At 45.5% G+C, this 22,637-nt stretch overlaps 1 protein-coding gene across 2 annotated transcripts in view; it reads left to right on the top strand.

Annotated features, from left to right (window-relative positions):
• The window catches only part of LOC144139040 (uncharacterized), a 97,949-nt gene extending 79,492 nt beyond the window's left edge, over window positions 1–18,457 (top strand). For both annotated transcript variants that reach the window (XM_077671529.1, XM_077671530.1), the window contains exons 10-11: window positions 15,050–15,203; window positions 18,351–18,457. In XM_077671529.1, coding sequence (XP_077527655.1) covers window positions 15,050–15,203; window positions 18,351–18,406 — 210 coding nt within the window. In that variant the 3' untranslated portion in view covers window positions 18,407–18,457. The remainder of the gene's footprint in view (window positions 1–15,049; window positions 15,204–18,350) is intronic.
• Window positions 18,458–22,637: the final 4,180 nt, after the last annotated feature.

The following is a 22,637-nucleotide window of genomic DNA, read 5'->3' as shown; positions in this document are numbered from 1 at the left end:
CAAACTTCCGCGGATGCGGGCTATTTTGTTTCATCCAGCGGTGGATAAAGGGGGTCTGTACACGAATGAGTTAAAAACAAGGGAACGCAAAAGAAAAGGTACAAATTATATGACACAGGCGGAGTGTTTGGGTTCACCTTTTTTAATAGCGAAAAAAAGTTATGTTGTGTTGAATTACTTCCTTCTCATAGACATAAATCAATACAGATTGGCCATATCAGTCGTTGGCTGGTTAAAAAAAATGTCCTACATAAAACACGATTGAAAGCTATGTTATATACTTTAGTACACTCATCTCGGATGTAGTTGCCAATAAGCGTCAGGACATAAGAAATATCGCATTAACGGATATGAAGTTTGCCAGAACTTTGCAATTGAAACAGTATCGTAAAAATTCAGAATAGATAGCATCGAGCTTCGCTAAACCGATGAGAAGACTAACGGCTACACCACACACAAGGAACTGGGCTTTCGCATCGTCAAACTTTCTTCTTTCGAATTGAGATTGTGCGTGGCCCTTTCAAAAGAAATTTATTTCGGCAATTCTCTATGCTCCTCAGGTAACTTCAGAAGCAGCTCGGGATTCCGTTTTTATGAGTAGGCTTGTGTGCCCTTGGCCGATTTTGCCAGTTTCGGGTCAAAAAGGTCTCTCGTCGCGTAATTTTTGTGGCTCAACCTCGCGCTTATTGTGAACCAGATTCTGATAAGCTGCATGCGACTGCTTGTGGGACGTTCCGGGTAGGAAGTTTGGGAGCTTAAGGATTCTGGAGTCGGTACGCAGGCACGCGACGATCTGATGAGGACTTTGCCTTATATCAGAGGGTGCTGAATCTCAAGTGGCCGAACCAGTTTATTACCCCGGTTACTCCCAGCTGTGAGGTAATCGGTGCGGGGAGGAACAATAACTTAGCAACTCGAATGTCGCAGGTTTCCGTGTGTAACGACCATATTTCCTCCATAACAAAAGTAAGCACCGATGGGACCGCCTCTGTGCACATTCTCGCGTCTCGCTCTCCAGCGAGCGTTACGCGGACAATCGAACCCAATATTTCTCCAACAGGGGTGGGAAAGCTTCGATGACGTTTGTCGACATACAATGACATCCTTCACTCTATAACCGCTCTTTGTGCCAGATTTTAGGTGTGACGCACCGCGTAAACACCGGCGCCACCAGCCCCATCTGAAAACGCGCTAACCGGGTTTCACAGGCGGAACATGGCGTAACAGACAATAACGCGAACAAGAAGCTTGCCAAGAACACCGGCAAGCCATCATGTAGCCCGTGGGAATACCCCGTCGCACCGGTGTGCAAGAAAGACGGGACGTGGGGGTTCTGCGTAGACGACCGCCATCTCAGTGACATGAGGAAAAAGGATGTTTACCCACTTCCTCGCATCGACGACGCCATCCATTGCCTTCAAGAAGGCCAGATCCTTGCTCCATTTGCTCCGAGTACTGGAAAATCTCTTTGGAACCCACGAACAGAAAAAGAGCACGTTTACAACTACTGACGGGTTTTTCTGGTTCAAAGACACGAATTTTGGGCTTTGAAATGCCCCCCCCCCGAAACTTTGAAAGGGTGATGGACTTCGTCCTGCATGGTTCGGCGCGCAACATCATCATCATCACGACAGCATATCTACGGCCACTGCAGGGCAAGGGCCTCTCCAATTGTTGAAGACCATGAGGTAGACGCGGTTAAAGGAGCACCAGTTTATTGGCGACCTTCTAACAGGTGATTCTGCCCAATTCTGAGGATGATGATGATGTCACCAGCTTCCCTGCCCGTGCGGTGGCTACTCGCTTCTTGTTTCTATTTCGTCGTCCTCCCAACCAGACCACATTGTCTAACAGGCTCCGGCCGGCCAAATATAAGGAATCAGGTTGGCTTCACATATATGTCTAATTCTTTAAGCCTTTAATGCGCTGTGCACTCGCGTCTCTAGCATCGAGACGACGCAGTAGCTGAATTGGCCGTGTCCAAGTCATTCCTGCGAATGTAGGCACTATGCATAAGTTGTCGTGTCCATCATGACTTCCGGAACTTTCATGATTGCCCGAATCAATCTTTTCCAAGAGGGAGCTCGCTCAGATACAAAAATCAAGTGGCTGGAGTTGTTCAAAAAATAACCTTGTATTTCTTGCGTCAATGGGATCCAATTCACTTTGGGTGTTCCTATTTCTTTCTTCTCAAGGTAACTATTGCGTGCAGGTTTCGGATTGTTGCTGCAATCTGTGAACCTCTTGTGCAAAGCGGTCAATCGTGCGATGCGGTTCAAGTTTTCTGGTTGAGGCGTACTTTCCGCGCCCGAGTTGTCAATTCCTTCATGGTCGAAGGCTTTTTAGAGCGTTGGACCTTCGGAAAGTTCTCCCTTCTCTGTAATTTTTACGTGGTCAACACCCGAAAAGGCATTCTTCTCTGTAAATTCACGGTGTTCAACAGCCACGTGAAAGCTTTTCACATTTCCTGAGCCGATCGTCGGTGAAATGGATGTCACATCGCCTTCACACAGTCCATCCGAAAACCGTTTCCACAGCAGTGGGGTTTTTGTTAAGGCGATGAATATACCATGTCACGAATGTCCAATAGCAGTCCGTTCCTATAATTAGGCTGATGCCTGGTTCTGGGTGGACATTCAAGCCGGAGACGTCGGCGAAGGCCATCGCATTGGCTTCAAGTTCGTGCAGAGTCATTGGTTCCGTCAACCGAGATAGGTCGTTGCATATCTCGGGAACTTCAACAGCCTCCATTTCAAAGCTACGATGGCCGTACTGGCTGTAGAGGGTCAGATGTACCCTTTTGTACTTCTTGCTATGAAAAGACGAGTTTACCAAGCCAGAAATCGTCATCTGCTCCTCGGCCAGTGTCTTTGTTCGCAACTTCTTAGACAGCGTTTCCGTTATGAAGGTACGCTGACTACCTCCTTCAAATAACAGTCTCACCGGATGTTTGTTAGCTGTTCCCTTGGCCCACACTTGTGCCGTCTGGAGAAGAACAGGTCTCTGGGGAGTCACGGGCTCAATCGCCGTACTAGACACAGCCGTGATTTTTTCCTGTGATGGGCGCTTCCAGTTTGGGTCGTACAAGGGAGTCATGTGGCGCCAATTGCAATGTTTACATGATAGTCTTCTTGCATTTTCGCACTCCTTGGCGCGGTGATAGGGCCTCGCGCAATGAGAGGAACAGCCCAGTTTTTTTAACGTGGCTTTCTTTTCTTCTAAAGAAACTTGAGCCGTACAGTCGTTCGTGCTGTGTTCATTGGAGTCACACAAAAGACATCTATCTCTGGACAACTTTACTGCTAGCTTGGAAGCAGAACCTTGAACGCTGTCGTTGACTTGCCTCTTGAATGAATGCGTTTTAATTGGCGTTTCTGTTGCGGCTGCAGACATCATGGAAGCAATTTCCCGACTCCGTATTTCTAGCTGCAACAAGTCAAGCAACATCGAGAGTTCATCGGGCTGTTCACCTCCCGGTTCTCGTGCTGGTACTTCCTTTAACGTTTGTTTGTTGATCTTGAGCACGAGCTCATAGGGTAAGCTCTGTAACAGCGCAGTCTTAAGCCTGACTCCGTACGACTCAGTGCGTACGCCCAAGTTCTTCAGGGATCTAACGTTAGTGTGTACACGTTCACTGAGTGTCTGAAGGCCGCTCAGGTGGTCGCAGGAGGCCACTTTAGATAGGTTTAGCAAGTTGCTCCTATGCGCATTGATTAACAAGGTTTCGTTACCAAAACGCTGCTGCAGCAGCTAGAATGCTATGGGGTAGCTCTCGTTGGTTGTCGATAAGCCGCTTATCATGCCTTCCGCTTTTCCCTTAAGGTAGCTGCGCAGGTACTTAACTTTGTCCACATCGTCTAGAGATGGATTTTTATGTATTGTAGATTTGAATGTACCCCAAAATTCTGCCCAGTGAATAAATTCTCCGCCCAAAGGCTGTGTTTTGAGCTGCGGTAGTCTAACCTGAACTCTTTCTAAGCGATGGAGCGACCTCCTGACTTGTACTTTAACCGCCGAAGGGCACGTGGCCGCACGTTGTCTCTCCACTCGATAGATCATGCGATCGATTGAGTCCTGGTAATGTTCTGCTGTGGCAAATTTCTCATTTAGTTCCTCGTCTGGTACATGCTGCTCTATCTCTTTGTCCAAGTCGGCTAATACAGTCTTCTTCTGTTTGAGCATATTGAGGTGTTCATTCAGCTCACCGATCGGTAGTGGGTTACCATCCAGCAGGGATTTCATCTTGTTAATGATCTTTGTCGTTGATGCGCGGAGCGTCCCACGTTTCCGTTTCAGACGGTCCATGGTAAGGCCCGGTACGTTGACGTCGCTCTGTCGGAGTTGATTCGATGCGCCGCTCGAGACCGGGGTGTCCTTTTCAATAGTCTTGCCTCATCGGTACGGGTCTTCAACTGTGTAATCCTGGCATCCTTGTCACGGCACCAAAATGTCGAAGACCAGGAGGCAGACGCGGTTAAAGGAGCACCAGTTTATTGGTGACCTTCCGACGGGTGATTCTGTCCAATTCTGAGGATGATGATGTCACGAGAGTCCCTGCCTGTGCAGTGGCTACTGGCTTCTTGTTTCTATTTCGTCGTCTTCTCAACCAGACCACATTTTCTAACACCCATTATTCTTCATGTACCACGGTCCTGTGTTAACTGCGACCAATTTATCCCCGCCAACTTCTGTATCTCATCTGCCAATCTAACTTTTTGCTGCACTTTGCCATGCTTCCCTTCGCTAGGGATCCACTCTGTTACCCATAATGACCATCGGTTATCTTGCCTTCACATTACATTCCCTGCCCACACCCATTTCGTCTTATTATTTTCTACTAAAATGTCCTTAGCACTTGTTGGTTCCCTGAAGCACTCCATTCTCTTCTTGTTCCTTAATGCTCCATATATCATCTCCCGTTCCATTTCTCGCTGAGTCGTCCTCAATTCAAGTTAAACCCTCTTAATGAGCCTCCAAGTTTTTGCCCCGTTGGTGAGTACCGAAAAGATAAAGCTGTCATACACTTTCTTCTTCAGGGACACTGGTAGGCTGCCAGTCGTTACCTGAGAATGCTTACTGCACCCCATTCTTATACTTCGAATTATCTCTGCCTCATGGCCGGGATACGGGGTCACAGTTTGCCCTAAGTAGATATATTCGAATACCACTTTTACTGCCTCGTTACCTATCTCAAAACGCTGTGCTGTCCTGAGGTTATTGATCATTGCTTTAGTTTTCCGCATAATACTTTTCAGGCCCATGGTTCTGCTCTGTTTGTCCAGTGCGGTAAGCATGCTTTGCACTTTGTCCCCCGAGTTGCTTAACAAAGCAACGTGATCAGCAAATCTGAGCTTACTGAGGTATTCTCCGTTACCCATTACTCCCACCTGTTCCCAATCTGAATACTTCTTGTAAACATGCTATGTATAACATCGGAGAGATTGTCTCCTTGTCTGACGCCCTTCCTGATAGGTATTTTACTGCTCTCTTTATGGAAGATGATGGTAGCTATGGACCCGCTGTCAATATCCTCCAGTATTCTTACATAATGCTTGTCTATACCCTGGTTCGGTAATGCCTGAATGACTGCTGACGTTTCCACCGAGTCAAATGCTTTTTTATAGTTTATAAGGGCTATATATAGGGGTTCAGTATACTATATCACCTGATTGATCGTGTAAATATGGTCCATTGTTGAATAGCCTTTATGAAACCCTCGTCGTTCTTTAGGTTAACGGAAATCTAAGCTGGCAGAAATTATGTTATTGACTGTTAGTTAGAAAGTTAGATTGGTCTCGGCGGGCTATGCTCCAGCTTAATTGCGGAAAGTGTCAGTTCGGTCGCCACCAATTCACTATCCCTTGGAAACTCGTCGACTGTGACCCTGACTTTGAGCCTGACCCTGGCAGGATTCACACCGTTAAAGAGACACTAAAGGGTGGAAACAATTTGGCCTGTATCAATAGATTATGGTGCCGATAATGTATTATTGCAACAAGCCGAGAATCTAATATAACAATCAATTATCGCAGCCAATGTTCATTAAAACAGAATATGCCAGAAACGGGAAAACAGGGGATGACACCCCGTGCATTTTTGGGTACTGCGGTTTGCGATGTCACAAAAGTGGTGAACGGGGACAGCGCATTTGAGAAATGTCTCTAAATGTTTTCCTCAAATAAACACTGGCTAGCTAAACACGTGAAGTAATTGTTAGTCAAAGCTTTCCGTGAGCTGATCTGATTTAAAGATACACAGACTACAGCTGTTATACATTGAAAGACAGGCTGCTTCCCTGACTCTTCAGAGTCGGCTATCAAGCTTTCAGTTTTGTTTTGAAAATGAGTTGGCGCGCGAATAGCCAAGTCAATACCCTACCACGGTGGTCGCCTGATCCTTTTGAAGCAATATCTTCAGCAGGAAGTAGCAAAAGGAGCAAAATGTACAAATGGTGGTTAAGCGACCCGAAGAATTTGGAAACCGTTCTCCGGGCGCAGATGTTACTCTGGTTTATAGCGTGCCTGCGTCCAGTTGGAACCTTATCGCCCGCGAAAAATTAAGGTACTTACCGCAGGTAGGTGTCCAAATCTTGCGAACTTCTGGTTTTCGTTTCGTCGCGAGCCACTATTGACAAATAATCCATAACTCATGCACACGTAGCTCTACCATTGTCAAGTTTGGGCCGGGCGGAGCCTCGGCCACGAAATTACTAAAAACGGGTGCGGTAAGCGAGTGTGCATTTTACGCCAGGTTGGCGGGTCAGGCGAGTAGGGAATATGGGATGGACGTCATGGCCAAACGAGGTGAGATGAACCCTCCCGCTTGGGCGACGAATGGCCGTGCAACGAGCCCTTTCAGGTTATTTGAAACGGCGCTTTTCGTTTTTTCTGTCGCGGTAGGCGTGATGGGCGCTGGGTGTCCGGTGTAGGCGGGCACACCGGCCGCTGGAGCGGTGAAAGGCATTTATGGTTCCACCGACGACAAAAAATAAAAGGAAGGCCATCTCTCTCCGTCAAAAAACGTTCTATGGGCTTGGCCATGGCTCGGTGACTCACCGCGGTTGCTCACTGGCTGAGGCGTTGCGCTACTGAGCACGATGTCGCGGGTTCGATTCCCGGCCGCGGTGGCCTCTTTTTTGATGGAGCCGAAAAGCAAAAACGCCCGTGTGTACGAGATTTCGGCACACATTAAAGATCCCCAGGTGGTCAAAATTAATCCGGAGCCCTCCACCACGGCGCACCTTATCGTCTGCGTTGCGTCGGTGCGTTAAATCAATCAATCAATCAATCAATCAATCAATCAATCAATCAATCAATCAATCAATCAATCAATCAATCAATCAATCAATCAATCAATCAATCAATCAATCAATCAATCAATCAATCAACTAATCAATCAATCAAGCAACCAATCAATCAATCAATCAATCAATCAATCAATCAATCAATCAATCAATCAATCAATCAATCAATCAATCAATCAATCAATCAATCAATTATGGCTCGGTGACGTAAATCTACTGCTGAGAGCACCTAGCCGCAGCCGTTTGCGCACTAGAAAGCACCAGTGCCTCGACTCTACTTTATGACCCAATGTCTACGCCACAAAAAATGCATAGAAAGCACGAGAGAGAAATGCAAGTTTTATTTCAGATTTTTCGAGAAATAAGGCATGGCTGCCCACTCAACAAAAGCTGCGAGTGGTACGAAACGTGTTATGTTTCAGTGGAAATAAAATTTCATTCACCCTTCAGTGTCCCTTTAAAAACTCTCCAGCATCACCCATAACGAAGGACGTACGCAGCTTTGCATGCATTTGCTCCTACTTTCGCCATTTCGTTGAAACGTTTGCCGACATACCCCTTCCCTTAACTGAACTTCTCAAAAGTACCGCCACGTGTGTCTGGGACACCGAACAAGCTTTCCAATTTTCGACACTCACTAGGCATCTGACCAATGCCCTGATTTTGGCTCATCTTGACCCCACAGCTCTAGCCCAAGTCAGCACTGCTGCGAGTGGGCATTGTAAAGGCTCCGTTTTTGCCTAGCAATAATCTGGCCACAGCAGAGTGATTGCGGTCGCCAGGCGCCTGCTGCGCTAAGCAAGGCGCAAATATTTCATGATGCAGCGGGAAAGCCTTCAACTCGTTTGGGGCGCTACCGGTCTTAGACGCTACCTATACGGACGCCCGTTTGCCGTTCTACTCACCCCCACACTCTATGCTGGCTGCTGTTGAAAGACCCTGTGGGTCGAATTGATCACTGGGAACTCCGTCTACAAGAGTTCTCTTTTATCGCCGTTAATAGGTCTGGTCACCGGCTCAAGGATGCCGACTGTTTGTCCCGTTACCACGTCGACCCTACAGACTGCGCATACAATGACCATGCGGAGTGCGTGCTCTCCAGTTGTGATGTTACCAACACACAACAAGAACGCTTATAAAATGATTTTCTGCGTCTGATAATTGGCCGGTATGTTTTCGACCAAGAAAGCGAATCTGCGCATGGTTTCGTGCTCCAGGATGGCGTTCTGTACCGCCTAAATTTTGTTCCAATGGGCTTCAAGAATTCTAGCCCTACCGGAACACCTTCGCTGGGATATACAACCGCAACTTCATGGCTCACCACTAATTGGTCATCTCGGTCCCGCCCACAATTACGACCGAATTCGCCGACATTTCCAGTTGCACTACCTTTTCCCATCCGTTCGTCGCTGCAATGGTTCCTGTGAACTGGTGCCAACGAAGGAACATAGTTGCCGTGCTCCCAGTAGCCCCGCTACAACAAATAGATGTTCCTCCCTATGTGTTATTTTGCGTCGGGTTGTACCTCCTGGGCTTTTATCCCTTTTCGATATTCAGAAATGAGGGAACTGCCATCGCGACCAGCTAGGTGACACACTACGCTATAACTAGTGCGAATCCAACTGGCTGCTCTACTGACGTAGAAAACTTCTTGTTGACAAACTTCATACTACATCAGGGTGCTCCCCGCGAGCTCCAAAGAATCCGCGGCCACTAGTGATTCTCGGAAGTCATTGACGGCATCCTCCTCCCCATGCTCCATTCTACACAAACTAACTACGGCGTACCCCCACAAGCCAGTGGCCTTACATAGCGATTCAAGAAAGCCCTTAGTGATATGTCTTCTGCAATGACCATCACGATTGGGACTATTATATGCAATGACCATCACGATTGGGACATTGCTCTACCGTACGTCACTTCCTCTCTAACTTCTCTCGCTACGGCATTGCTGGTTACTCCCCAATTTATTTTCTATTCGGCTGAGAGACCATCTTGCCTGTGGCTGCTATTTTACTGGCCAGAAGTACACCGATGTCTGAATATGCTCATGATTATCTTGCCTAAGCCCATCTGGCCCGCCAACTTGCTCGTGCCAAGCTTTCTGCTTCACAGACGATGCCGAAGAATCATTACGCCCTGAGCCATCGCACTGTGATTTTTTCACCGGGTTTGTTAGTCTTCGTCTGGTTTTCTTCCCGTCGTGTTGGCCGGCCCGAAAACCTGCTGTCGCGCTACGCCAACCCATAACGCCGAGTCCGCATTGGCGGTGAGATCTTTGAGTGGCGCCCCCTGGCTCTGACGTCGGCTTAGGGATTCGCGCCGCTGTCGTCTGCTACACTCCGCTTGTGAGGGGCAACAGTGCCTGGGCTAGAAATCGCCCGCTTCGTTGCTGTAGTGCGTTAAAGAGCGTATTTCTAGCGACTCAGTTATTTTGCCAGCTTCTGACGCATCTGAATAATTTGAAGCTGTATCCCCCACAAGTTTGCAACACACGAAGAGATAGAGAACAACTTTCTTCAGAGTATCGGTCAGAAGATCGTGTGTAACTCGTCCTTTCTTTCTTATTCGCGAGGATCAGCGATCAGAGCTTCTCGATAAGTATTCAAAATGCGTAGGCTTCCCTGCAGTATTTTTGAGATGCTTCTATGAAGACTCAACAGTCTAATACTACGTACCAAGCAGCGGCCTCTACACGCTCATCGCGCAGCAGGCTTTCTTCTGTTTCTTTCGTTGTTATCTTGTATCGGATTAATGTTTCTTGCTTTTTTTTTCTGCCCAAAGCATTAATTTTCCTGCGCCGTCACCAACTTCTTATTAGGAGGTTTCGGGATGTTTGGGAGCCTCACAAATGTCGTGTGGATATTTCCTTCATTTTGTATGGCATACATTCCCGTGTTCACAAATTGGCTTTCATTACGGCTGCGTGCAAGAAGGTGCATATCCGCAGCGTGCTTTGTTTATTCACATGCAAATACAATGAGAAGGTTTGTGCTACGCCACCGCGATCGCGCCCTAAACAACGTGGTTCACAGTTTTCGAAGGCGGCTTTTGTGCTCCGAATTTCTATCGTAATTATATCGTTATCATAACGAACTGACTCTCAACTCGAACAATGATGACATGATTACGGTGTTGAAGGCATGATATACTCGCTAACTAACGTAATAAATAGTATACCTGCATATATTACCAGACTCGAAACCGAAGAAGAATTCCAAGTAGCTCTTTATTGCTTTTCAACCCTTCCAGGCGCGAAGAACAAATCCTATTCTACTCGAGATGGCGCTCTATGATTTGAAGAAAATTACTTTTACTCTCTTGTCCTGGACTTAGGACCCGGCCCTCTAACCACATCGATATATTTGTTAAACAAAGTTTTCCCCTCCTCCCCTTACTCTTACTCCTCCTCCTCTTGAGTGCAGTTTTCCTATAACTCATATCCGAATATCGGGAAGATGTGGCTGTGCAAAATGTTCCGAAATATCTCTCCAGGACTTAACAAACATATATGTGTTACTATAAATTTAACGAAGGCGTGACTCGTTTTGCTCAATAAACCTCCATACTGGTTAGATGCCTGGTATAGAGGCAGCACGCGCGTATATACACACAGGGTTATTTGGAACTCAACCTACAGTTTTTGCAGTCTATAGTGCATGTCGGCAAACTTTCATGCCTTGACAACGTAAAGTGATGTGACAAAACGCGTTCGAGCGTTCGGCAAGGTTGCAAAAACTGTTTTACCTTACATATGATTACCGAGAATCGTGATGCGTTCTGCCAAATCCGACAGCCCTGAAGGCCTAGAATTTGTTTTGGTCTTCCATTTTCGCTGTTGTCGGTTATTAGCAGCTGACTGTTCCTTTTGTTCGAATGCCTACATGAGAAGCTGACGCCTAGCTCCGACTCTTCGCGCTCCGCACAGGACCGGCTTCGCAAGGAATGGGGTGGCGCCGGCAATGTTTCTCCCGTAGCGGTATCCAAAAATATATTTTAATTGACACCATGAGCTAGTGTATGCGATTTTAAACCTATTATTATGATAAAAAGTTACCCACACGCAAATTCTGGTGCGGGCAAGCATCAGACGTTGACCGAGCGCAAAGAAACAGCAGGGAGAGCGATCCTGAGTGAAGCAGACGAGAAATGCGAGAATCCCTAAGCTGACGTCACGGAGGCGCGCTTCGCAGCGCCGCCTGTGTTCGCGCTCACCGCCATCCTTTGAAGTTGGTCTTGTTCATGTCACTCGTATTCAGCTCTACAATGCACGTGCCCCCTACCTTACAGCAGTAACAGTTCGCTCGCTATAAGCACCGGGACGGCGCCATCGGCAGTTACGGCTTCCCGAAACTATTTTGCATTTACGGGTTCCCTCATCTGAGACTACGCTAGACGGGAGAGAGCCTAGTGAATCTGGCGCCAATGAAATCCGCCCAAGGAGGAAGAGGCCGACTATTCGTGCTCCAGCTGGCGAACAGCGCAACTTACACTCTCCCTCCCTGAAGAAAACTCTCGCTTTTCCTGATGTAAATACGCTATACACTACCACTTAGCTTCATCCTGCCACGAAACAACATTCGTGCACATGGTCATCAAGGCGTGTCACTTTTTCCGCTTCCATCGCTTGCGGTTCCGCTTTGAGGACCTTTCAAGTCCTCAAAACCTTGGCGGTTGAGAAAGTCGGAGATCTCCCCGTTGAGTTTATTGAAGGTGACATAGCTTCTTTCATGAGCGTGGATCGCTGCTTGGAAGTTGGAAATAGTCAGTTCGGTGTCTTCAAAGAGCTCGTTTATAGATGTCTAAAGACGAGTTGTGGCACTCTGAAGAACCCTTCGTGTTGGCGCAATTTCTACATGGTCGGCGTGTACGGGGGCTGATCGTTTCACAGAATCTGGGTACTACAAAAGCTATGTAGTGCACGGAGAGACGGGCACAGGCATTCTGAAATAAATTAAACGACTCAATTGAAAGACAAGAATGAGAAGAAAACAAATACTAAAGAGGAAAAGGGAAGCAATGAAGAAAAAGGAAAAAGGAAAAAAACCAGACACACTACACTATATTGTATATGTAAAGTCACAACTTTAAGCAAAACAACACTTTAGAATGTGCAGGAAAAACGAATAGGCGAAACAGCGCATTTAAGCAAAATCTATAAACAATTTTTGCCAAGAGAGACGAAAACAAACGCAGTTCCACGGGCGAGTATTGCACAGCTTGAAAAAAAAAGTGAAAAAAAAACCGACAAGAAGTGAAGGGAATTGGAATGTAGCTGACAATAAAGGTAAAACAAAAATTTTGTATCCCATAATTGACCCTTGGGGACCCCTTGATTGATAATTTTGGTATCAGATCTTTCGCCTTTGTAAACTTTGCCTTCCCTATTAATTAAATAGCTCCTCCAAAAAGATAGTGCAAGGCCCCTTATGCCGTACAGACCAAGCTTATGGAACAAAATATTATTATTAGGGGTATCGAAAGCCTTTGTGAAATCTATAAGCACTGAGCCTACTAGCATGCCGAAGTCTGTTGATTTTTATATAATCTGTTAGAGATAGGTGTGCGAGACTAGTCGAGCTTCCAGCACGAAAACCAAAATGATTGGGCTAAAGGAGGTCAAATTTCGTGACGAAATAATTCAACCGCTGTACGAACAATCGCTTAATAATCTTACTGATACTTCATAGAATAGAGATCGGCCTGTAGTTGGAAATTAGTAACCTACCTCCCTTTTTGAACACAGAAATAATTTTTGGCTTTTGTTTTAAATTTGCGGGAAAATTCGGCCTCCAAAAATGCGATTGATTATTATGCTTAACGTGACAGAAATAACATCGACAACAACTTTTAAGTGACTGGCACGAATATTGTCTGGTCCTGCTCTAGTCTTTCAACACCAAAATTGTCAAGTGTACGTCCTCAGGTAACACAAGAAAAAGGTAAAATATATGACTAGAACGGGGTATATTGGAATATGACAAAGAAACTTGTGGTTTCGGAAGCGAAAAGAAGTATTCACAAAATGTATTAGCAACGTCGTCAGATTTGTGAATGACGCCGTTGTGGTTTGCTTCCGGTACAGGCACATTGCATGCGGGCGTGTTTAGAAAATATTTAAATAACTTCCATTGTTTGTAGGAGTATTTTTATTTTTATCCAATTCGCGTACGTAGTAACGTTGTTTAGCTGCCCTGAACAAATTATTTAAAACTTCGGAATAATTCTGGTAGTGCCTAGCAAGTGATGAGTTAAAAAGTTTGCGTTTAGTCTTGCGCTATAAATGTTCTTTCTTGCGAGTGCTTCGTAGTAGCCCCTGCGTAACCGAAGGGTGGCCAGGGTACTTGTACGATTTTTTACATTTCACTATAGAGGTGCTGGCGGATATGGCATTATGGATAGTGTTACAAAAATCTTCTATAGCTCTCTCTCCGTCCTTTAAGGTGTCGATACGGGACCAGTCAGTGGAGGTAACGATTTAGACAAATTTATATCTCTGTTGAACAGTGAAGTTGAAAAACACGGGAGGCCTTTTGCCGCTGCAGCGCTAAACGTAAGAAATATGGGATAATGGTTGTTGATGTCTACACTTACAACTCCAGATGCCGGTGCAGGTGATATGTTTGATATGGCATAATCTAGTAGAGTTTCATGGCCCAGGAACGTGCACCTAGTAGGAAGTTGAACTAAGGATTCGTAGCCGAACCCACTGAAACAGGCAATGTAGTCTGCGGGCGTTTTAGAATCAATATCCAGCAGGTTGATGTTAATATCTCCTACAATAACAACGTTCGTGTTTTCCAACGACAGTTTTTGAAATACCGCGTCAAGGCTAATCAAAAATTCAGAAACGGATGACGATGACGAGAGATAGAGGCATACCAGAATAAAGTTTTTATCTGCACCCTCAATAAAATATTTGTCAAGTTCGACAAATACAGATTCACAATGAGTGACCTTTATTGCGATATCAAGTTGTGAGATGAAGATATCAGCACCCCCATGGTTACTAGTTTGACGAAGACTCGGAGTGATAACGAGGAAAGCCGTACAAGAGAGCATCGTCATTGCAAAGCCGAGTTTCCGACAGGCAAAAAAAAGAAAAGGGATGTAGTAGCGATCTAACAAATGTGCTGATGTAATGAGTTTCTTGCGGATGCTTCGTGCGTTAAAGTTAACGAGGCCTCTATTTCTGTGGGTATTATTACCAGAATGGGGATTACTGCTATTTTTGGTTACTGATTTACTGATTATGTGTATGCATTCAGTCAAGTGAAACAGGAGTTAACAAAGCTTGCTGAGATAGTTGGTGCATTGTTTCCCTAGAAAAAGAAAAAAAAAAAGCGCTAAACGGACGTAGACGAGGGAGGCACAAAAGACATATAGAGACACCAGAATACATATACAAACGCCAGTATGCAGGCGCCTGTATGTCTTTCGTGTTTCCTTCGTCTACGACAATCTAGAGCCCTTTTGTTCTTTCCAGCGAAACAGGAGATTGGCCGACTAGTAAATCATGCGGATGAATAAACAATTGACACATACACGTATACGCAATGTCTTCGTGAGTAATAAAACAGCACACGAAGTTCCGCGGGTATTGCAACTCTTGCTGCACGAATGTTTGTCATTGTAATGGCGTATTTTTGTTTACTTTTAAACCACTGTGTAAGGCCCTTGGTGCTAATAAAACCGAATGCGTACTAATACATACAATACTGCCATTTTTCCGTATCTGCACCTTAGTGTGTTCTCAAAAAACTACCAGCCATCATTGCACATGATATACTGAAGGAAATCGCCTGCATTGTTCTGACTGCGTTCATTACTGGTCTTCGTGAAACGATGGCGCCACCACTCCTGTTGTTCGGCCTGAAACTTGTAAAGCTACTTCTCAACTGTGAGTATCACCTCCAAATGGTTTATGGCCCTAAAATGTCTTACTGTGAATAACATTGTCAGACCCTATACAGACAAACAATTTCGCAAGAATGGCTTGCCAAAGCACATTGCGGTTGATGCTTGCATTTTAATTCTTTAATACAAAGAGATCAAAATAGAACACGGATATTTTAGCGATCTCGCAGAATGAACGAGATTTTGCGTTGTGCGCGATTTCGGCACGGAAGTAGCGACCAATGCACGAACAATAAATTCCGGATGGTGGAGAAGGCCAATTGAGGGGAGTAATGAATTTTTCAGAAGTTCCGTCAGATGAATCGTTTTTGCGCGCCAAATTGCACCCGTACCTGTGAAATGGCAATTGTAAATCCCACTTTTTAAGTGTGCGCTGCACGGAAAGAATGCTGCGTACGAGTGACGGTCGTCTGGTTCAATTGCGCTGCGTCTATCGTAATGGAAGTTTGTTGTATTGCTACTATTAGCATTCCGGCCGCGTTTGAAAAACCCTTCGCCGTAAAATTGAAATTAACAACGAAAGTTAGCACAAATCACGGTAATGTTGGAGCATATAAGCGTAGCTCGCTAACCAAACAAATGGATAAATAAAGAACCTTCACAAATGCCTGGGGTTGTTTGAGGTAATTAAGGTTGAATAATTGTACCACAAACAATCTTTGATAAAAGTATCAGGTAATAACGGTAGCCCGTAGGCAAAACGGGCGCATAAAGCACAAGCAAGACGTGCTTTTTGAAGACAATAATTATTTCAGTTTACATTCTGACATGTATTTGAGAGCCCCATTGTCTCAATCCGCGTGCTGTTTTTTTCTAGCGAGTAACCTTTTTAGTTTAACGCGAACCATGTGTCCAATCAAGTTTGACTAGTGAAAATAAGTTTTTCAAACCTGCCACCAGTTGCCGCTACCTGTGCGAGAAGAAAAAAAATGGCGCCGGTTAACCCATGGCATTATTAAGACTCGTCAAGAAAAAAAAAAAAGAAACTTAGAGAGAAAGAAAACGCGCGCGTTCGCTCTAGCCCGGCCGTTTGGAAGAAAGTTCGGGAGGCATCGCCCTGTCACGCGACAGCACTCGCGGGGCGGGGGAGCCCACAATACTGGGAAATGAGGAGGGTAAAGAAGGGACGCGGAACAAGTTCTCGTGATTGGCTAGGGAACACTTTGTTCCCTCCTGGTTTTCGTCTTTCGGTCAAAAGTTGGCGGTGGCTGCGTGGCTTAGTGGCTCGTCCACATTTCACATCTGCGCTGTGCCTACTTGAAGTACGCGTGACTTTTTTGCAAAAACGTGCATCTTATGTCTCCGGGAAGTGCCAGCAGCAACGTGTAAAACTATGGAAGCTGTGATAAAAGCAAGAACAGTGGTCCGAATTTCAAGCATCTCGAAGTGAGGACTCCTGTAGCGACGACAAACCACGGTGCCTGGGATTATTGGCACTTTGATGCGAGTGAATACGATGAATCGCTAGGCGAGAGAGAGAGAGAGAGAGAGAGAGAGAGAGAGAGAGAGAGAGAGAGAGAGAGAGAGAGAGAGAGAGATAAATTTTATTTACATAGTGGATTAGGGCGCGGTGGGCGCAACCCTGATGGTCGCGACGACTTCAGCCGCTCGCTAGGCTACGTGACTTGGAATACGTGCGATGTGAAAAAAGGCCTAGCGCGAGCATCAGCCACGATATCCGCTGGAGACGGCGTGGTCTCCGGCGTGGTCTCCGGCGTGTTTCAGCGCGCGCCGGAACCACGCGTTTCCACGTACGGCGTGTTCCAGCGTCCAGGGTCCCGCGCGCTCCAGAGTTCCCGCGTCCGGCGTATTTCAGCATTAGGTAGACCCATAATCAGGCGAACGCTGGAAGCGGAGCTCCAGCGCCGCTGGGTTTTCCGATAGGGTTACGAAACAGTCGTTGTGTTGGTAGTGCACACGATGCGTGCAATGTTGATTCAGCCGCGGCACGTGCAGCAGAAACCTGCAGTAGTACAGATAAGCCAAACGAAGAAAACACTTCAACTTAGCCTCTTGCTGACACAGTCTACTTAACGCCCAAGGAAAGAAATATCCGAAATGCGTGACTACCTGTCTAGTGTTCATTGGTCACAGTGCCTCACCACATCAACCGGCGCCGGAATTCCATCAACTAGGCACGGGAAGAGGTTTTCGCTTCGAAGATATATAATTAAACATTGATAAAGGATATAAACATAAAATAAATATGTAACAATGGTGAATATATTTTGCAATTTGATACCTTTACCACCGCAACATATTCATTTTAAACACAGATGAAGACTTCTTTTTGTTTGATTAGCCCTGCAGCCCTCAAAGGTGCCGCGAAGACAAAGCACAACATCGTTCAATTTGAAAAGTTACTGGTCTTTGATAACTCCCTGAGCTCCATTACAGCAACGGAAGCCGGGTTTAAAATTGAAAAAGAAAAACGCAAAACACATTCAGGAACGTTTATATTTCACGCAAAATGAGGTCAGCATGGAAGAAAGTTGAGGTAACAGTTACGTAATAGAGGAAGCATGAAAAAGCTAATTATTAAGACGATAACTGCACTGCTCGTCAGCGTTCAAGTGATACTACCAAACGAAACTAGATGCCATATTAAAGAGAGCCAGCTACATTTCTTAGCGTTTATTTTGCTCGGTGGCCGCCAATAGTACTAACAAGTCTCTGGGACGTCATACCCACCTCACCAGAAAGTGGCTGGGGAGTGGTCACTGCTTCGTCTGTTTTCTGTAATGTCTAGAAGACTTGTTTTGTGTTTGCGAAACAATCTGCATCATTGTCATCGTGTCAAAGCTGTCTTATCACAACCAAACTTGCATTCCGTATTCATGAGCCATGAAAGATCATCCTAAACAATTTTATGGAGCCGCATTTTCAGAAGCATTGCATAAAGTTCCACACGGAACTTGAATGCTTAAGATTTGCTCAAGACGTGAAATACAAATAAAACAACCAAAAACGAATTTTACACAAAATAAAAAGTCAGTGGATGGATAAAGTGTAGTGTGGGTAAAAACATGAAAAAAAGTGTAAAAAGAAACCAAATGAATCAACTAAGAAATAGAAGAAATGCAGTGTTTTATCCTAGCAAAGCCTAACCTTCTCGTCTTCTCCGTTGCAGGTGACACACGTACTGCTATACTGCATACTGCGGAAAGAAGCCTCGCCAACAAATAGACCTTTACTGGCTCATGAGTGTGGCACTTAAATAAAAATGTAAAAAACGAAGTATTGGACCATTTTTTGGGGAGGTGAAACGAAGCACCCCAAAGTTCCTATGGTACGCCATGACACCGTGATCAGCCTGAATCCCACCATGTCATGGTAGCGGTATGCAGCTCACGAAGAAGGCATTTACTTTTCATTGGACGCTTCCAGAGGGCATAAAAAGAGTCACTTGTTGAGAATTAACTTTAAGGGTGAGGCAGTGCCTATTCCTCTCTTCGTATAGGCTGATCGGATTGACTAGTTGCGTGGAAAGAGTGCTCCAAAAATCATAACTAGAAATCGCGTTTTTGGTCCGATATGATCGGCCTCTGAGGGGGGTGTGAAGGTGGCTTTTGGTCGGGTCAAACGGCTCACAAAACTAATGTAAAGATGCCTTTGCCTACAAGAAAAGCTTGTCTATGTTTTTCTTCGTAGGGAAGGTGTACAATGGCATCTCAAGTTAGTGTGTCCTCCCGACCTAAAATCTTAGGACGAATGCAAAAACATACCGAGTACACTTCAAAATTATTTGCCAGAGAAGACCGCTTTGGGCAAAAGTCGGGGAATGACTTTCGAGGGGACATACACAAGCGGGTTGTGCTGAGTCGTTCTGTTTTTGTAAACAAGTTGAATTGGCTAGAAAAGGCCACCACCGACAATCTCTACCTCCATCTATAGATGGTCACAAATCAGTTTTTATTTGTCATCTGTTCGACTACGAACGGCAGATATTAGGAGGACATCTGAGTGGACGAATTGGAGAATACCTAAGGCCCTTATCTTATGCTTTGTGCGCCTAAATTAAGCCCACAGGCAGGCGCAACTTGGTACAAGCACAATTTCAAGGTGTATGAAGAGTAACGCCTTTACAAGGGTTTCGACGGGGCTCCAAAGGTTACGCGATTTTAGGGGTATCTACCATGTATAGCAAACATTAACGCCTCTTCACCGTGCATGGGCTGCAGAGATAAGCAAATGAATATTTAGCCATTTCCGTGTTTATTTCCGACTACTATTTACCAGCTGTTGTCGCGCAGCAGAATCGCTGTGACGTGTAGCCTCCGCGGACTGTTATGCGTCAGCTGCTGTGGCACTTCAGGGCCGCTTTATGATGCTCGACGAAAAGCCGCAGCCAGTACCATTTGCCGGCTTGACGGGAACGCAGGGTTTGTTCGGGCGGCCACAGCAGGGCTGCAGCGGAGGCTTGCGTGCTAAGAGTCCAGCCCGCCGTTGTCCAGCTTGCACGTGACCGCAAGCGCGCGACGCCGTGAGGGGTGGCAGCCTGCACTTCCGTATAGATGTAATTGACTACAACTACACCATCTCCTTGCTCGGCAGTATAGAAATCATGGTGAAAACAAAGTGACACATGCGGGATATGCGAAGAGAGGGTTGCAAAAGTTACCCTAGGGATTAAGTACGTAGTACCAGTGAAATCTCCGATGATAAGCGTGGTGGTACTCAGCTCGGGCTGGCCGTGGAGGGACCTGGATGGTCGAAGCGCTTTGATACCGGCTCCGGTCATTGGGGAAAACCTGTGTCAAAAGTTCTCGTGTGGGAGAGTTGCATTTTGGTCCATCAGTCTTTCTAAGGCCTTCAAACGTTGTGTATCTCAATTCAAAAATAATAGAGGGCGAGGGCTTGGTGGACGCAAGAAGAATAATTTACTCGCTCTACTAGAAGTAGATGAAGCCTGGTTGACAGCAGCTGAAAAATGAGGCACGAAGAGCAGAGCGGAGCATATTACCGAGCGTACATTGGAGCAATAAGGGCCTTGACAGGTCTGTACACGCGGTCTTGTTTCATGCTACTTTGCTCGTAGCAACCACAATCATTTGAGGTGCGAGAAAAGCCCCCATGATTGACGGTTCTTAGTTGACCATGCCTCAGCGAATACTCACCCTTTCAAATCGTTTTCGCGTGAGTACTTCATTGAACAGTACTGCAGCGATTGCAAACAGGAATCAAAGTCTTTGTGGGCGTATTCAGGGTTGCTTAAACGTTGATCCGGGAAGAGCCACGGCATCCTATTCTCCATGGGGAGCGCCGTATCAAACCAGAATCTGGTTTTTACAGCAATCATCCCTATTATAGGAACACAGGAGTTGATGTATTGTAGTGAGATAAATATAGCATTTATTCTCTATGTGAAACCGTTGGAAACGAAATGCATAAAAGCAATACCATAAGGATAGTCCTCCCCATACGTTGCAAATAATATGCACTTATGCTGTATTTTGCACAGTCTAGTGAGAGGGAGACTAAATTACGGGAAGTACACGAGTGTGCCCCAAAAAACAACGTTTAAAATATCAGGCCTGGTGCTGCACCTAGGCACGTGTCTTCAGTGTGGCCCGTTCCGGACAAGTCACGTAAACTTTCACCACGATCAATGGTGCCTTGATTATTTCACGCGTACAGCCCCTACGTATGCTGTGATGACGGAGCTCAAAACAGATAATATATTTATATTTATCATTCGAGACTGTTCGCGCATGAATCTCCTTCGACGCTTAATTAATGTTTATGCCCTCCTCGCAGCGATTGAGCCGCCGGCTGTGAAACCCGAGGCGTCGCTCAAAGAAGCCGGGAAACCTTTTGTTACCGACCTTATTGCAATTTCGGGTATACGGTTTTAGTCTCTTGTGAGCTATTCTAAAAAATCGCTATGTAAATACAGCAAAAACGTCTTTCCAGCCTATTCTACAGAGGGTATAAAAATGTATATGCACCACTTTTTACACGCGTCGAGTTCCTACTATCTCGTGTGCAGCACATGGCATCTGCGTTACCATTATAATGACATCGAACCAATATATAGAACTGTCTTTACATCACGACTGTGTGGAATTTTAATTATATTACAGCCGCTAGAACACTAGAAAAGAAATCCTTTTACTCCCTTTTGAGACTCTGAGCTTCGTTATCCTATCACACTCATGGGAGGCCCTTAGCGAGAATTTTGTTTGCGGGGAGGAGGGGGCACTTTCTGAATGCCATCACAATTTGAGGAAGGCAAATCGTTTTCAGTAATCATTTTTGTTAAAATCTCAATATGTCAACTATGCAAGCTTCAATCATTATTTTATTAAACTTTATGTTTTCAGTTTGAAGATGATTATTCCTAGTTATATAATATTTTTGTACGACCGATTTGTCTCGATAGATTTCATCAATAAAAATAAAACGTTACTCAAAGTTAAAAATATAAGCACAAAGAGTAGAAATATTTCTTTCTTTGAGGCACGCTGAAGAGCTACAGCCAACGTCTGGCGTAGAACGGTCGGCAGTGATGTCGTCATGGTCAAAAAGTCCGCAGCGGTGCACGTCCGTTTGCTCAGTCTTACGTACTGGCTCCTAATGTTGGAAAACCCAAAACACACGGCTCCGTGCCTTCATCCTAAATGTTTCAATTACGTTGCTCACGCCAAGAGACTCTACGTATAACGACTTCGAAGCCAACCCATTCAACCGTGTACCAACAGAGCTGTTTCAAAGGTAGCTTTGAGCGCTTCACCGTTAAAAAGCTTCTCTCAGTTGCCACTGTGGTTACAGAAAGTGTTGCAAGTATCTTGAACAGATTTCTGATGTTTGAAAACACGTTCGTGTTGTACTGTTCTGAGGTTTCGGTCGGGCACCTTGGCAGCTGTTCTGGAGGTGTTTCTTCCACTTCAGCTTTCGTATCGGCCACTCTCTTTTGATAATTTTGAGATTTTTGTGTCTAATGTCCGCCACGTGTAATTCCAGAGCCGGCTGCGGTGACTCAAAGTTGCTGTTGGGGGTGTAATTCGATAGCGCGACTTAAATACTGTGCAACAACATAGCCCTGAGATCACTGAAGCGCTGTGAGTGTCACGCAGCAGATTGTCCAAATACAAGATGAGGCAAGTCCATCTGCAATTTTCTTCAGGAGAAGACGAAGAATGGTTTTTTTCTGAACTGCTTAGAACCAATCTTTTTGAGAATATCCTTTTGGGAATAAACGAGATTCCTTTTGGGAATAAAAAAAAACCCCTTGAAGTGATCGTCAGTCCCTTTTTTGATGTTACCGAGCTCGTTTCGCACCAAGTTTATATGCTCGAGGGCGACGCCCATGTCCATAAAATTGCCTTACAGGTACTGAAACCAACGAAGCGTTAGGCTAAGAAACATTTCGCTCACTGCGCGAGAAACTAGAAAGTTGGAGCTGCACAAATGATCG

This window comes from Haemaphysalis longicornis, unplaced genomic scaffold, assembly GCF_048455015.1.
Source record: "Haemaphysalis longicornis isolate Haplotype H1 unplaced genomic scaffold, Haemaphysalis longicornis Haplotype H1 scaffold_5, whole genome shotgun sequence".
In the NCBI taxonomy this organism is placed as follows: domain Eukaryota; kingdom Metazoa; phylum Arthropoda; class Arachnida; order Ixodida; family Ixodidae; genus Haemaphysalis; species Haemaphysalis longicornis.
This window is presented reverse-complemented; position numbering and strand designations above follow the sequence as displayed.